At 39.7% G+C, this 12886-nt stretch overlaps 1 protein-coding gene across 3 annotated transcripts in view; it reads left to right on the top strand.

The window, feature by feature from the left end:
* The window catches only part of LOC121952968 (inositol 1,4,5-trisphosphate receptor type 1), a 109636-nt gene that overhangs the window by 53482 nt on the left and 43268 nt on the right, over positions 1-12886 (top strand). For 2 of the 3 annotated variants that reach the window (XM_042499869.1, XM_042499861.1), the window contains 2 exons: positions 8448-8495; positions 11212-11344. In XM_042499869.1, the coding sequence (XP_042355803.1) occupies positions 8448-8495; positions 11212-11344 (181 nt within the window). The remainder of the gene's footprint in view (positions 1-8447; positions 8496-11211; positions 11345-12886) is intronic. The other variant, XM_042499877.1, reaches the window with a different exon arrangement.

Raw genomic sequence — 12886 nt, 5'->3', positions numbered from 1 at the left:
ACAAAATAAGTACAAAGCAGAGTAGTCATAAGCTTTGAGATTTGCTCCTCAACAAATGTGCTAAAAGTATAAGGAAGATACGAAAGGCTGAGTTATAGTTATAAGCATAAATAATAATAAAAAGATGATGTGTGGAGTCAGAAGGCCAGTTGCGGCCAAAAACAATTGAAGGCCAGTATAACTGTCTGTAAAAGGCTGTGGCATGCTTATTTTTTAAGATACAAACTGAACAACGTAAATAGAGGTGTCCAGACCTTTTTTAATTGGGGCCACATTAGATAATGTGAAAAAAACCTTGGAGGCCACCTGCTTCTGGCATCAAATGGGTTATAAAAAATCCCATATAAATGGGACAAATGCAACTGTTTTATCATTCAGTGAAAAAGTATTCAACTTTCCATCGCGGGCCATCACTGTCTACTGTACGCCTCTTTACTATGGCCATGTCTGCTAACTAACAGGAAATGTTTGCTGTAAGGTAACTATTCTGTTTGCTTGTTTACCATTTGTTTCTGAAAACACATAAATTCTGCCCGCAAAGTTCATACAAGATGTATTTCTACAAACTGTATGCCAGTCCTGCCACAAGGGTTGGACAATATGGCTTTAAAATAATATCAAGATATTTTTAGACTAGACTATATGTCTTGATATTTTGAAAGCTTTTCAAAACTTCTGTAAACTACTAAAATGCAAAATTACTACATGAGCTACAGTTGCCAATAAAGTAGGTACTGCCTTAAAATAAAGTTACATAAATTCCTGTTATAATAAAGTTAAAGAAAATACTGTTATAATGTTAAATTATATGCATCGAGTATATTCATATTTTCACCCACCCCTAGTTCTGTGCCTGACTTTTCATACCCAAACCACGTCCAAAAGGCAGAAGGAGCCGCTGATTTGGGTACAAGCTCCTCCTCAGTTTGAGCAGCCCGGTTTGTGTCAGTGTCTTGTGCTGAATCCCTTTGTTCAGTATCGCTTTTCAGCTCCTCCATGTTTGGTTTTTTTTTTTGTGCCATGCATTGTGCCCCCTTGGCCACGTGGACGGAGGCAAAGGGTTATCAGATGACGTGAACAGAATAAACAATATAGTATAATATAAAACTATAGACATTTTTTGTCATCAGAGAATATATTTCAACATATTGCTCAACCCTACTGTCATCTCCACAGTTGTTGACTGTGAAGTGACGCGGTAGCTGAACAAAGCTCTGTTTAACTTTGTCTCCAAGGTCTCGCCTGAGCTCATTTTCATCAGCTCTTTGAAAGTTTGTACAGCTCTCTCGGCCAGGCCGTTGGATGAGGGGTGGTACTGCGCTGATGAAACGTGTGATTCCATTACGTGTCATAAACTCTTTGGTTTGTTCACTCACACAATACTGGGCATTGTCAGACACAATCTGGGATACCATGTGTACTGAAGTTGTTTCTCAGACAGTTTACTGTTGTTGCTGATGCAGCTGAGGTGACTGGGTACACATCTAGGTACTTTAAGTGTGCATCAACAATCACTAAGAACATTTTTTCCCATGAAAGGACCTGCGTAATCCATGTGAAGTCTCCTCCACGGCTTCTCCGGCCACTCCCAAGGGTCGAGTGGTGCACAGGCAGGTGCCTTTCTGTGTTCTAGGCTTATTTTGCATGATTTTACCTTGTTTTTAATGTCACAGTCCATTTGAGGCCACAACATGTAACCTCTTGCCAGGCCTTTCATGCGGCTCATTCCTCGGTGTGACTGACGCAATTGTTCCATCATAGGAGCTCGTCTCCATTCAGGTATCACAATGCGGGCTCCCCACAGAACACATCCAGCCTGTACACTCAGCTCAGTTTGTCTCTGTTTATAATGCATAAAGTCTCTGTCCAGGTTATTTGGCCAGCCTCTCAGGATATACTCACGTACCCTTGAGAGAATGGGGTCTTGTCCGTTTCTGAAGTTGGTCTGGTGTCATTAATGGACTCTGTTCCTGGTTCAACATTAACACCATTTCCTCTGATGATATCTCTGGAAGTGGGAGCCGGCTGAGATCATCAGCGTTACCATTATCTGTAACTGCTCTGGACATAATAACATACTCATACGCTCTTAACAGCACAGCCCATCTTATTATTCTCTGTGAGGCCAACTATGGCACAGCTTTCATCTCATGGAAATAACTTATCAGTGGTTTGCGATCTGTACAAATCACAAACTTTCTTCTATACAGATACTTGTGAAAATACTGTACTCCAAAAATAACAGCTAGTCCTTCTTAATCAAGCTGGGAATAGTTCTTTTCTACAGCTGAAAGTGTTCTTGATGCAAACCCTATGTTTCTCCTCTCCATCCACCATACGGTGAGCTAGCACTGCCCCAACGCCATATAGAGATGCATCACAGGACAGTATCAGTTCTTTGTTTTTGTCATCATGCACTAACACACTGCTGGATTGCAACAGCTCTTTTGACTGTTTGAAAGCCTTTTCTTGCTCTGGCTCCCAAAACCACAGTTCATTCTTCCTCAGTAGTTTGTGCAGAGGTGCCAGTAATGTTAACAGGTTGGGCAGGAACTTATTGTAGAAGTTCAAAAGTCCCAAGTAAGCTTTAAGCTCTGTCACTGAGGTGGGTGTTGGCACATCCTTCTCTGCTTTCACCTTTGCTGGCAATGGATGCAAACCTGTTTTGTCCACTTGATGTCCTACAAATGTCACTTCCTTTTCCATGAACTGGCAGTTGCTCCTTTTCAAACGTAGTCCTGATTTCTCCAGTTGCTGCAGTGCTTGATCCAGTGTATGGAGGTGATCTCTGTCTTCCTTTCCTGTTAGATTGATGTCATAGAGGTATACTGCCACATTTTCGATTCCCTGCAGTACACCTTCCATTGTACGCTGAAAGATGGCTGGGCTGGAACTCACAACAAAAGGTAGCCTTGTATACGTGAAAAGTCCCATGTGTATTCACTGTGACATACTTTCTTGATTCTGTATCCAGCACTATCTTTTGGTAAGTGTGGCTCATGCCTAATCTGTGTACTTCTCTCCCCCATTTAAACAGGCTATCATGTTCTACATTCTGGGGATGGGATACTGTTCAATGGGTGACACTTGTTTACTGTTAGCTTGTAGTCCCCACAAATCCAGAGTCTGGTTTGAGTACTGGTACAATGGGTGCTGCCCATTGTGAGAACTTCACTGGTTCTATGATTTTCTCTTCTAAAAGCCTCTCTAACTCCTGCTCTACTTCTTTCTTCATAGCAAAAGGAACTGATCTCAGCTTGTAGAAGCAGGGTGTGGCATTACTAGCTACAGTACATGTATTTTTGCTTACCTTGTTCATGGATTCCGCCTCTCGGCTGCATTTACCATGCTCTTTCATGCCATGCAAATCCACCATGTCTCTATTTGCCGCTTCCAGCTTGTGGAAACTTAAGTGCTTTTTCCGTCTCTGACAGCAGGCTCTGCTGTATCCTGTCGTCATTAATGGCACAAACCAGGTGGTCTCTCAACATCATTGTTAATGAATCACCAAAATTACAGTCCTGCGCCAGCTTTCTCAGCTTAGCCACATAGTCACCAACACTTTCATCAGGCCTTTTCAACAGTCGCACCAGTTCATTGTATGAACGATCTCCTGGCTTAGCTGGGCTGAGTAGATTCCTCATCAGTGCGTGGGTAGGGGCACCGATACTCAGCAGCACAGCTCATTTCTTTTCTTCATCCTCGATGCCGTTTGCATCGAAAAAATGGTGCAGAATCTTACAGTATTCTTCCCACGATTGTGACTTGCTATAAAAAGGAGCCACCAAGCCCACCGTAACAGACATTGTTGTTGTCATTGTCAGACAGCTGCACGTTGTACTCACTCATTGTTAGCAACGGGCTAGCTTCACTTGCTAATCCAGAACGGCAGTCGTCATCTTGCAGTCTGCTTTTATACTGCTTTTATCCAGTCGGCTTTTATCCTCGTCTCCATATGTGATATCATCAGATATCAATAAACAGATGCAAACTTCATCTCAGTGTAACTGGCTTTTAATGCACAACTCTGCCCGTTCACAACATGGTGGCTTCCAGCCTTCTCCTGCCAAGCCTCACTGCACTCTGGGTAATCCCTGTATGCGCAATACACTGGTGCCCTTTGAACTTCAATAGCACTGAACAGTCACTTCATAACAGAGCTCTTAAAAGAAATGTTTCCTGAAGGATTGTGTTGTTGTTCACTGTTGCACTGTAAACATGCTTTGTTCTTTCAATACTGGGTTGTGTTGTTAATGTGCTAACTGGCTAACTAGCGTCATGGCCATCTTTCAGTTTCCTGTTTTGAAGGACTATTACAGACGAACGCTGTCTGCTGGTATTGAGGGGTATTTCCTCTCACGCAGTCGCAGAATGTGTTCATTGGCCATCGGTTTGGTGTGTTCATGTGCAACTTTTTAGCCATGACATGGTGACAGCGATGCAGCAGGGGCCTTTCATCGCTGCTAGTTCTCTTATGTCGGTTTGGTGTGTCTATGCCTTAACATGTTTTTACAGAAACCACATTAAAACAGGACTATTGTAGAACTCAAAATGTTAACTGTACTTGTATTAGTCTGTGCACATCAGATAGTTACTAACATTAATCTGTATAGTATATCTGTATGTGATTCCTTAACTCTCATACAGACAAAGTTTTTCCCCAGCCTGTACTTCTACAGCATAAGCGAATGCCTGAAATTCAGTTATGGTTTTGGGTGGATTTTTAGTGGCCCCATCTGGCACCTGTTTGAAAAATTTCTGGGGGCACCGTTGTTATGATGAACTTCAAGATGAAACGGCACTTTGAAAGTGTCTAGCTTCAATATTGTGACCGAGTGAAACAGCATAGGCAGTCAGGATATAACTTGTATCATAACAAACATGGAGAGGCCTCAACATTGTAGACAGATGGGATAGTACTATCTTGTGCTCCATGTAACATTAGTTGTTGACACACTCTACTGTAAAATGCTTTGTGCATAATCTGGAGCTGTTACAGACACCACTTTTCGTAAATAAATTCTAGTGAGTTGGCCCACAAACATAGCTTTATAAGGAATCAAAGACCCATCAATGTAGCAGTTGCTAGCTAACTGATGAATCTTAGCCAGGCCCCTTGGAAAGCCACTTAGCTTTTACTTTCAGTGGCCACTCGTGGTATTACAGCAAAAAAATCTCTTTTGGCCCAAAAAGCATTTTACCCATAGATTACCACTGTAAAAGACAAATTGGTGTCTGTTGACAGGGGACCTCAAACTGCAAGCAAGGTCAATTCATTATTTTTATTTCTATAATTAATGTTTGATTCATGGAGGCCTTAAATTAGCTGACTTAGCTGAGCAGGTACTTGTGCATGGGGCCAGTGGGAGAATCATTGCTGTACATACTCAGTGGACTGCATACCACCAAGAAGCTAAAACATTTTTTGGCATATGCACTATGCGAGCAGTTCCACTGGACTTAATAGGCGCCATCATTGGGTCCAGTAGTAATATAAATCTATGATCTTAGCTCTGTATGGCTGAAAGTTGCATCTTAATTGATAGGTGGATGTCATGATATTATTGTTTGGTATACATAAGCGCATGTCATATTGTGTTTTATAGAAGAAAAACATGGATGGATTTTGATAGTAAAATATCAAGAAATCAGTCATTTTTTGGCATATGTTGTAAAAAAAAGGTTAACAATATAACCGGAGATGTGATCTAAAATACGTAACAAGCCCCAATCCACCTAGTTCAAGTTGAAAATAGTGTTAGGAGTTGACAGTTCTGCCTGTTATCAGGCAACAACTTTAATAGTGTAGCTTTTAAAGAATATGTGCTCAAATGTCATCATTTGAGTTAGTGTATTCACAGCGTTTATGCGAGTGTATTCTGTGTTTTCCCGTCCTTCTTTCACACTGTGTCTGTCACTTTCACAGTCTCACTCTGTCTCTACACTTTTGCACACCCACCCACTCATCACCAAACAAACGCTCTCGCTCTGAAAACACTGGCCACGTATATCCAAATTTATGATTTAAATGTTTCAGATAAACGGAAGGATTAAGTGTTCCTCATGGGTTAAGACACTTCTCATAATTCTTAAACTGAAAAAGGATTTAAAGGACCATTAAAGGAGTATCTAAAACAATGGCATTGTCACTAAAGTGGAAACTGTCTTGTTGTCATTAAGTCATTTGGTTTTTAAAGGACAGTTCCAATTTTAAGTTTGACAACCATTAAGATCGCATGGTGAAGATGTTCTGTGTTGGGCATGGGGCTGTGTGGATGCTGTTGTTTTTAAGCAGGGGATTTTTCAAGGGTTTTTTTTTTTGTCAGGGCAGTTACACAATATATTTTTTGATCCATGGTTAGCCCTGCTACATAAGCAAGGTCCCGAGTGTACTGCAGCTTGTACAGTTCTGTGTAAGGAACTTTTATGTAGCATTGGCATCTAGTAGTAGAAGTTTCTTTGTTTTTGTTCAAGGAGAAGTTAAAGGTACATAATTACATAATTTCCCTCTTACCTATAATGCTGTTTTTCAATCTAGAGTGTTTTGGTGTGAGTTGTAGAGTGTTGGAGATATCGGCTGTAGAGACGTCTGCCTTCTCTTCAATATAATTGAACTAGATAACGCTCGGCTTTTGGTACTCACAGCATCAAAAATATATATATTTAAAAAACTCAACAGCTATGTTTCTTTCCAGAAATCTTGACGTGGTTAATCAAGATAATCCACAGACATTGTTGTAAGCAGTTTCATGTAGGAACTATTTTCTTCCTACTGAACCACACCCACAAACTCTGTCACCGCACAGAAGGAAGTGTGCATCTACTGTTAGCTCACCTAGAAGCACTGAACTAGTTAACATTCCAGTTTAGCTGACGAAGAATGAAAATAGTTCCCACATAAAAATGCTCACAATAAGCTCATAAACAAACTCACACCAAAAGAATTTAAATTAACAAATAACACCAATGGCAAGACGAAAATATTTTTTTTGATTTTTAAGGTGAACTGTCCCTTTAAAAAGTTAGGTTAAGTGAAAAGGCTACGTTTTTGTGAAGTTTATCAAAAGACCTCAATTGTATGACTTGTATGAGTGTGACTGTATACACGCCTGCGAAAAGTACACACAAAAGTCATAACATTATACAGATAAACCCTGGTTATATACCATATTTGGTGCATACTGAAGCAACAGTACATACCAGAGGTAAACACACCCTAAGTATGGATACATACTGTACTGTACATCATGCCCGCCTTGACCCTGACTGACAGAGAGGGAGCAGTTCAACTGGCAAAGTTTATTATTTCTGGTGTGTTTGTTATTTTCTCTCTCGCCCTCTCTGTCTTTCACTCGCTCTGTGTCTTGCCCTCTGTGTTTTTGGTGACAGATGGCCACTGTAAGCAGCTCTGTGTCACTGGTTTAGTGGCCTGGTTTCTTTTTGGACTGATTATGTAAGTCTAACCCCATCGCCCCTCGCCAATCCTCTCCCCTCGCCTGCCCCTCCTAGTGTGTCTTTTTACATAACAATTTATGTGGAGCATTGCCTTTTACCAGTTTCCTTTTCCCCTTGGTGAATACTGTACATGGAGACTGTGGAATTTGAAACTGCAGAGTGGTGTCTAACCTGAGTTCCCATTGTTGGTGTGAACCATTAAGGAAATTGGAAAATGGACATGGGAAAGTAACACATCTCTGTGTTCTACGTGTGATTGTTGTTTGTTACTTCTGGCTCAGAACATGGCTCAAACTCGGGACCTTTAACCTGGTGTTTACTCACTCTTGACTATTCCAGTATGATTTCAGTTATTTGCTCTGTTTTCCCAAGATATGAAAAGAATAGTTTGGCATTTTGGGAAATTATTACCTTTGTTGACTTGCTGCGGTCTTATCATCACCATAACTATTAGAGACTCCAGTCAAGTGTCTGCGCCTGGCCATGAAATACCCATTTTACATTTCAGTTTTTGTAATTATTGAACAAACAAGAGATGACATGTCAATTGAGAAGCTTTTTTCACCTTTTGGTTAGAGCCAGGATAGCTGTTTACCACCCATTTATAGTCTTTTTGCTTGGTAAGACTAAACAGCTGGTACTTCTGTAGCTTGAGCTTCATACTGTATTTACCAGACATGAGAGTGGTATTGACCTTAGATGGGAAGAGAAGAAAAGAAAAAACCTTTCCTTTAATGGCATTGATAATCAACACTGTACACATCACGTATCTCAGCTCTCTAAACCCTCCACAGCCATAATGCTTCCCTGGTTTCTAACAGAGCACTCAATGCATGGCACGTCACAGCAAGCACACCTTTGCATGGCCACTTGAAACACTTGAACAGATACACAATGTGGTTATTAATCTGATCTTGTGTCATTCTCTGCATGAATACTAACCCTGTGTTTGTATCTGTCTGACCACTGTGCTCACACTCCTCACTGAACAGCAGCTGGATCAGAACCAGCCTGAGAAGCTGCTGGAGGACCAAAAGAGGGTATGTATGCACAGCATGGCAGCTCAACCCAACACCTCAACACTTCAGAGATTCAGAGTGAGATATCAAGTTTTAGATATGCAGCAACTGTACAGCTTCAATGCAAAATGACCATTTTCCTGCTTTTTGTGTTTCTAATCACTCCCCTTCATTGCTTTAAGTAACACCAGCTGACTAATGCTTGACTGAAGGAAGAACAAGAAAAAAAAATAACCACCATATCTCCCTCTGCCTCCTTTCTTAATTTATGTTTATGGCAATGCAGAGACCTTGCAGAGCCTCAGGTGTTCCCATTAAAGAGTCGAGCTCTACTATTGATATTTCAGAGGAACAATATCGATTGGAGTTCATCAATATATAATTATCATCACAGAGAGAAGAACATTATTTAGCAAGCAGGTGTTCAACGGCTGCTCGGCTGTTGATAAAATGTTCCCAACAAGCAGTCCTCATTATATTACCATAGCCCTGCATCTGTTTCAGGTGGATAGTAATTTTTTGAAATTCATAAGGATAAGTAGTAATATTATATATATATATTTTTTATTTTTTTTGTTTGTTTGTTTTTGTTTGTTTGTTTGTTTGTTTGTTTGTTTGTTTGTTTTGGGGTTTTTTTTTTGAGCATCAACAGCATTAAATAGAGGGGCACCTGGTGGATAGAGTGAGGGCCCCATGTACGGAGGCTGTGTCCTCGCAGCAGTGGCCACGGATTCGATTCCAGCCTCGGCCCTTTGCTGCATGTCATCCCCTCTTTCTCTACCCCTGTCACGCTTAACCTGTCCTATGGAATAAAGGCATAAAAAGCCCCAAAAAATCTTAAAAAAAACAAAACACTATAAAGTATATATATATATATATATATATATATATATATATATATATATATATATATATATATATATATATATATATATATATATATATAACTAAAAGGCAGAAGCACAATGCTCACTTTTCTTTGAAGGATGAAGTGGTCTCATCAGTAGTTGGTCCATGCTTATTTTTTTCGTTAAAAACAAACATCTGTAGCAATAGCTCAACAGCTCTACTCTACTACTACTCTTTACTTCTGTTTTTCATTGTGCAATGCTCTCCATTGATGATGCATCCTTTATAACAATGTTTTTGCTCAAAACTGGCAGAAACACAGGCTTTATTCAATAGATAGCATCAAGTCCAAGAGTCCTGGTTGTAACTGCTTCAAGAGCCAGAGCTTATTTAGTGAAAAGGGGATAATAATAATAATAATAATAATAATAATAATAATAATCATAATCATAATAATAATCATAATCATAATCATAATCATAATCATAATCATAATCATAATCATAATTTAAAATAATCATAATACCATAAAATGAGACTGAATATGATAGCTTGAAAAAAATATCCAACAGAATTTGAAAGTGAAAATTGTGTCTATATACTGAATGAGAGAACGTAAATTTTCCAGCTTTATGTTGTACAGAATAACATCCTGATCCAACAATGATAAATTGAAGACCATAGCATGGAGTCACTCATACCAAAGCTCTTTGTTAGGTAAGATACTAAAAATGTTAGCAAAGTAGGTTTTGGATTTGTCACTATATTGTCAACTTTTTGTAATGTGCCAAATATGTTGTACCAAATGTTTGTCAGATTTGGGCATGTTCAAAACATATGTACTCATTTGCAGGTGACTGACCATATCTGTTCCAGGCATCACTAAACTTAAGAGTTTTTAGGCAATCTGTGGTTAGTATAATGAATTCTGTGTAAAATTTAATTGAACCAGAAGAATTTAGAACTGGGTCCATGATGATGCTCCATTAGTCATCACCTAAAACTTACTCATCACCTTTCTCAACAAGTTACAACATGATTGAAAGTCATTTTACTGGTTAAACAGTGTCAGTAAGTGATGCAGGCCATGTTTGTGCCAATGACGTTCAGACGGGACACAATAAGGACTTGGCTCATTACTCAAGACCTCAGAAAAAGGGCAGTATTCTCCAATGAGACCATGGAATCATCCTCTGAATATGACTGATCATACAGTCAACTAACCTCCTGCCAATAAAAGATGAGAATAGTGTTCTTCACACCTCCTCCTACATAAACTAATCTTGACCTCCAAAGCATAACTATGGCAGCGGAGCTTACATAACGCCGCTGTCGTCGTCTATCATGGACCACCCACAGCTGACAATGATTTGCACATATTCACACACGCAAAACTCTTTCATTTCCTTCACTTTATCCCATGGGAGGTCTGTCAGGTAGCTATGGGCTGCGGTTGCCATAACGACGACAAAGTCGTGCTGCTGACTGCTCAACGGTGGATGAGTCACAGAGTGGGAGGGCTGGCCCCAGGTCTGTCAAAGTGAAAACAAGGACCTCACATTGTCACCACAGGGTCACTGCTGCTGCTGATAAACCTAGAACAGTGTTGGGAGTGTGGGAGGTCAATGAAATAAACTTAAGGTTATGTCTGCAAGTTTTTATTGTATAGGAATATATGAATTTGAAATTAAACATTGGTACAATGTTCCTCAATAATTATGGATTACAGAGCATGGTTGTAATCATGTTCTGATGTCAGTGTTTTGATGTCTTTATAAGCATCTTAAGCCATATATCATTGATGATGCATGCTTCCCCTGTTATACAACATCTCTCCCTGTTGCTGACATCACATCATTAAATCCTTCCCTTTCTTTCCCTCTCATAGGGCGAGGCACTGAGACAGATTCTGGTGAACCGTTACTATGGCAACTTTTACCGAAGTGGTGGGCGGAGGGACAGCCTGACGTCATTTAGCAATGGCCCCCTCAGTCCAGTAGGACCCGGCAAAAACCAGTCAGGTGGGACAGTTGTTGCTCCTTTTCCACACCAAACACAGAAGTTGGTTGTGAATTCAGTTTAATTCAGTTCACTTCAGTTCAATGCAGTTCAATTAAGCAGGCTGTATTGGCATGACATCTGACATGCGTTGCCAAAGCATAGTTATAATTAAAGACAGTGAATAAGTGTGTATATATATATATATATATGTATATATATATACAAACACACACATATATGTATGTATATACAAACATCTCACGTGTCATATATGTGTGTGTATATATATATATATATATATACACACAAACACACACACACACACACACATATGTATGTATTTACAAACATCTCAGGTGTCGTGTGTGTGTGTATATATATGTGTGTGTATATATGTATGTATATATATATGTGTGTGTGTGTGTATATGTATATATGTGTGTGTGTGTGTGTGTGTGTGTGTGTGTGTGTGTGTATACAAACATCTTACACGTCTCTGTTTACCTATATAGATATCAGCTGCTGCTGTATAAGTAATATACATTTGTTCAGGGTCAATAAAAAGACAATTAACAATATATTAATACAAAATCATAGGTATAAAAAAGTAAACACATTAAGTTGGTTTAGGGTCAATGAAGAGACAACAAACAGCAATAATTTAATACAAAAATATTACTTGTTTACAGCAGGACGTGAAGTTTAGTAAGCACTCATGTCTAATTTAGCTGATGTTTCTTAGAAGCCTCTGCCAAAGAGAAGCATGACTTTGCCTTCAGCAATAAGTAGAATACTATCATGGGGCCAAAGTCTAGATAAGCCTCTTCCTTTTAGTTAGCCAAAATGTTTTCCGCCCCTGAAGTCATAGTAAAGCAAGGTTCTCTCAATAATGTTATATAAGTGTGGGGCTCTATCTGTCTGGCCCTGAGTCAGTTATCAGCTCCACAGTTGTGCTGTGAGCTGCCCTTTGAGCACGCACAGCACAACACTCTTATCACCACATGATAACGTGGTCTTTGTGTTACTATATCTGCAGTCAAAATACTGAAGCAACGCATCTCTGTGCGGTGTTTTGTGCCTCTTATTTGAGTTATTGGCTCTGATATGTAACCCCTATGATATAACATTTTATCTGCACAGAGATTTTGGAGGACATATTGGTGCCAGTAGTATGAGCTGTTAGGTTTTTCATATAAACTCAGCACTCCCTTCTTGACCTAGTGACCTGAACGTCTTGTTGTACGCTTTGGCAGGAAAGGCAGTATTTTCACATTTATTTTATCATTGAAGTAAGAATATTCGTATTATACAGTTGCGATGCATAAGCCAGACATTACTGTTGTATTTTTAACTGAACTTGAAGACACAGATGAAAAAAAAAACAAAAAAACACCCAGGCTCCTGGTTCACCATCTCTCCCATGTGCACCAAGATGTTGGCAAACTTCCAGACTACAGGAAGTATAACCCTCCCCTATGTGCTCCACTTTTCGCTGTTGCTAGGTGACTGGCTGCTACTTCCCGTGAAAACAGCCTTTGCACCTGTTGCAGAAACAAGAGCCA

Source organism: Plectropomus leopardus, chromosome 2 (genome assembly GCF_008729295.1).
Source record: "Plectropomus leopardus isolate mb chromosome 2, YSFRI_Pleo_2.0, whole genome shotgun sequence".
In the NCBI taxonomy this organism is placed as follows: Eukaryota; Metazoa; Chordata; class Actinopteri; order Perciformes; family Serranidae; genus Plectropomus; species Plectropomus leopardus.
This window is presented reverse-complemented; position numbering and strand designations above follow the sequence as displayed.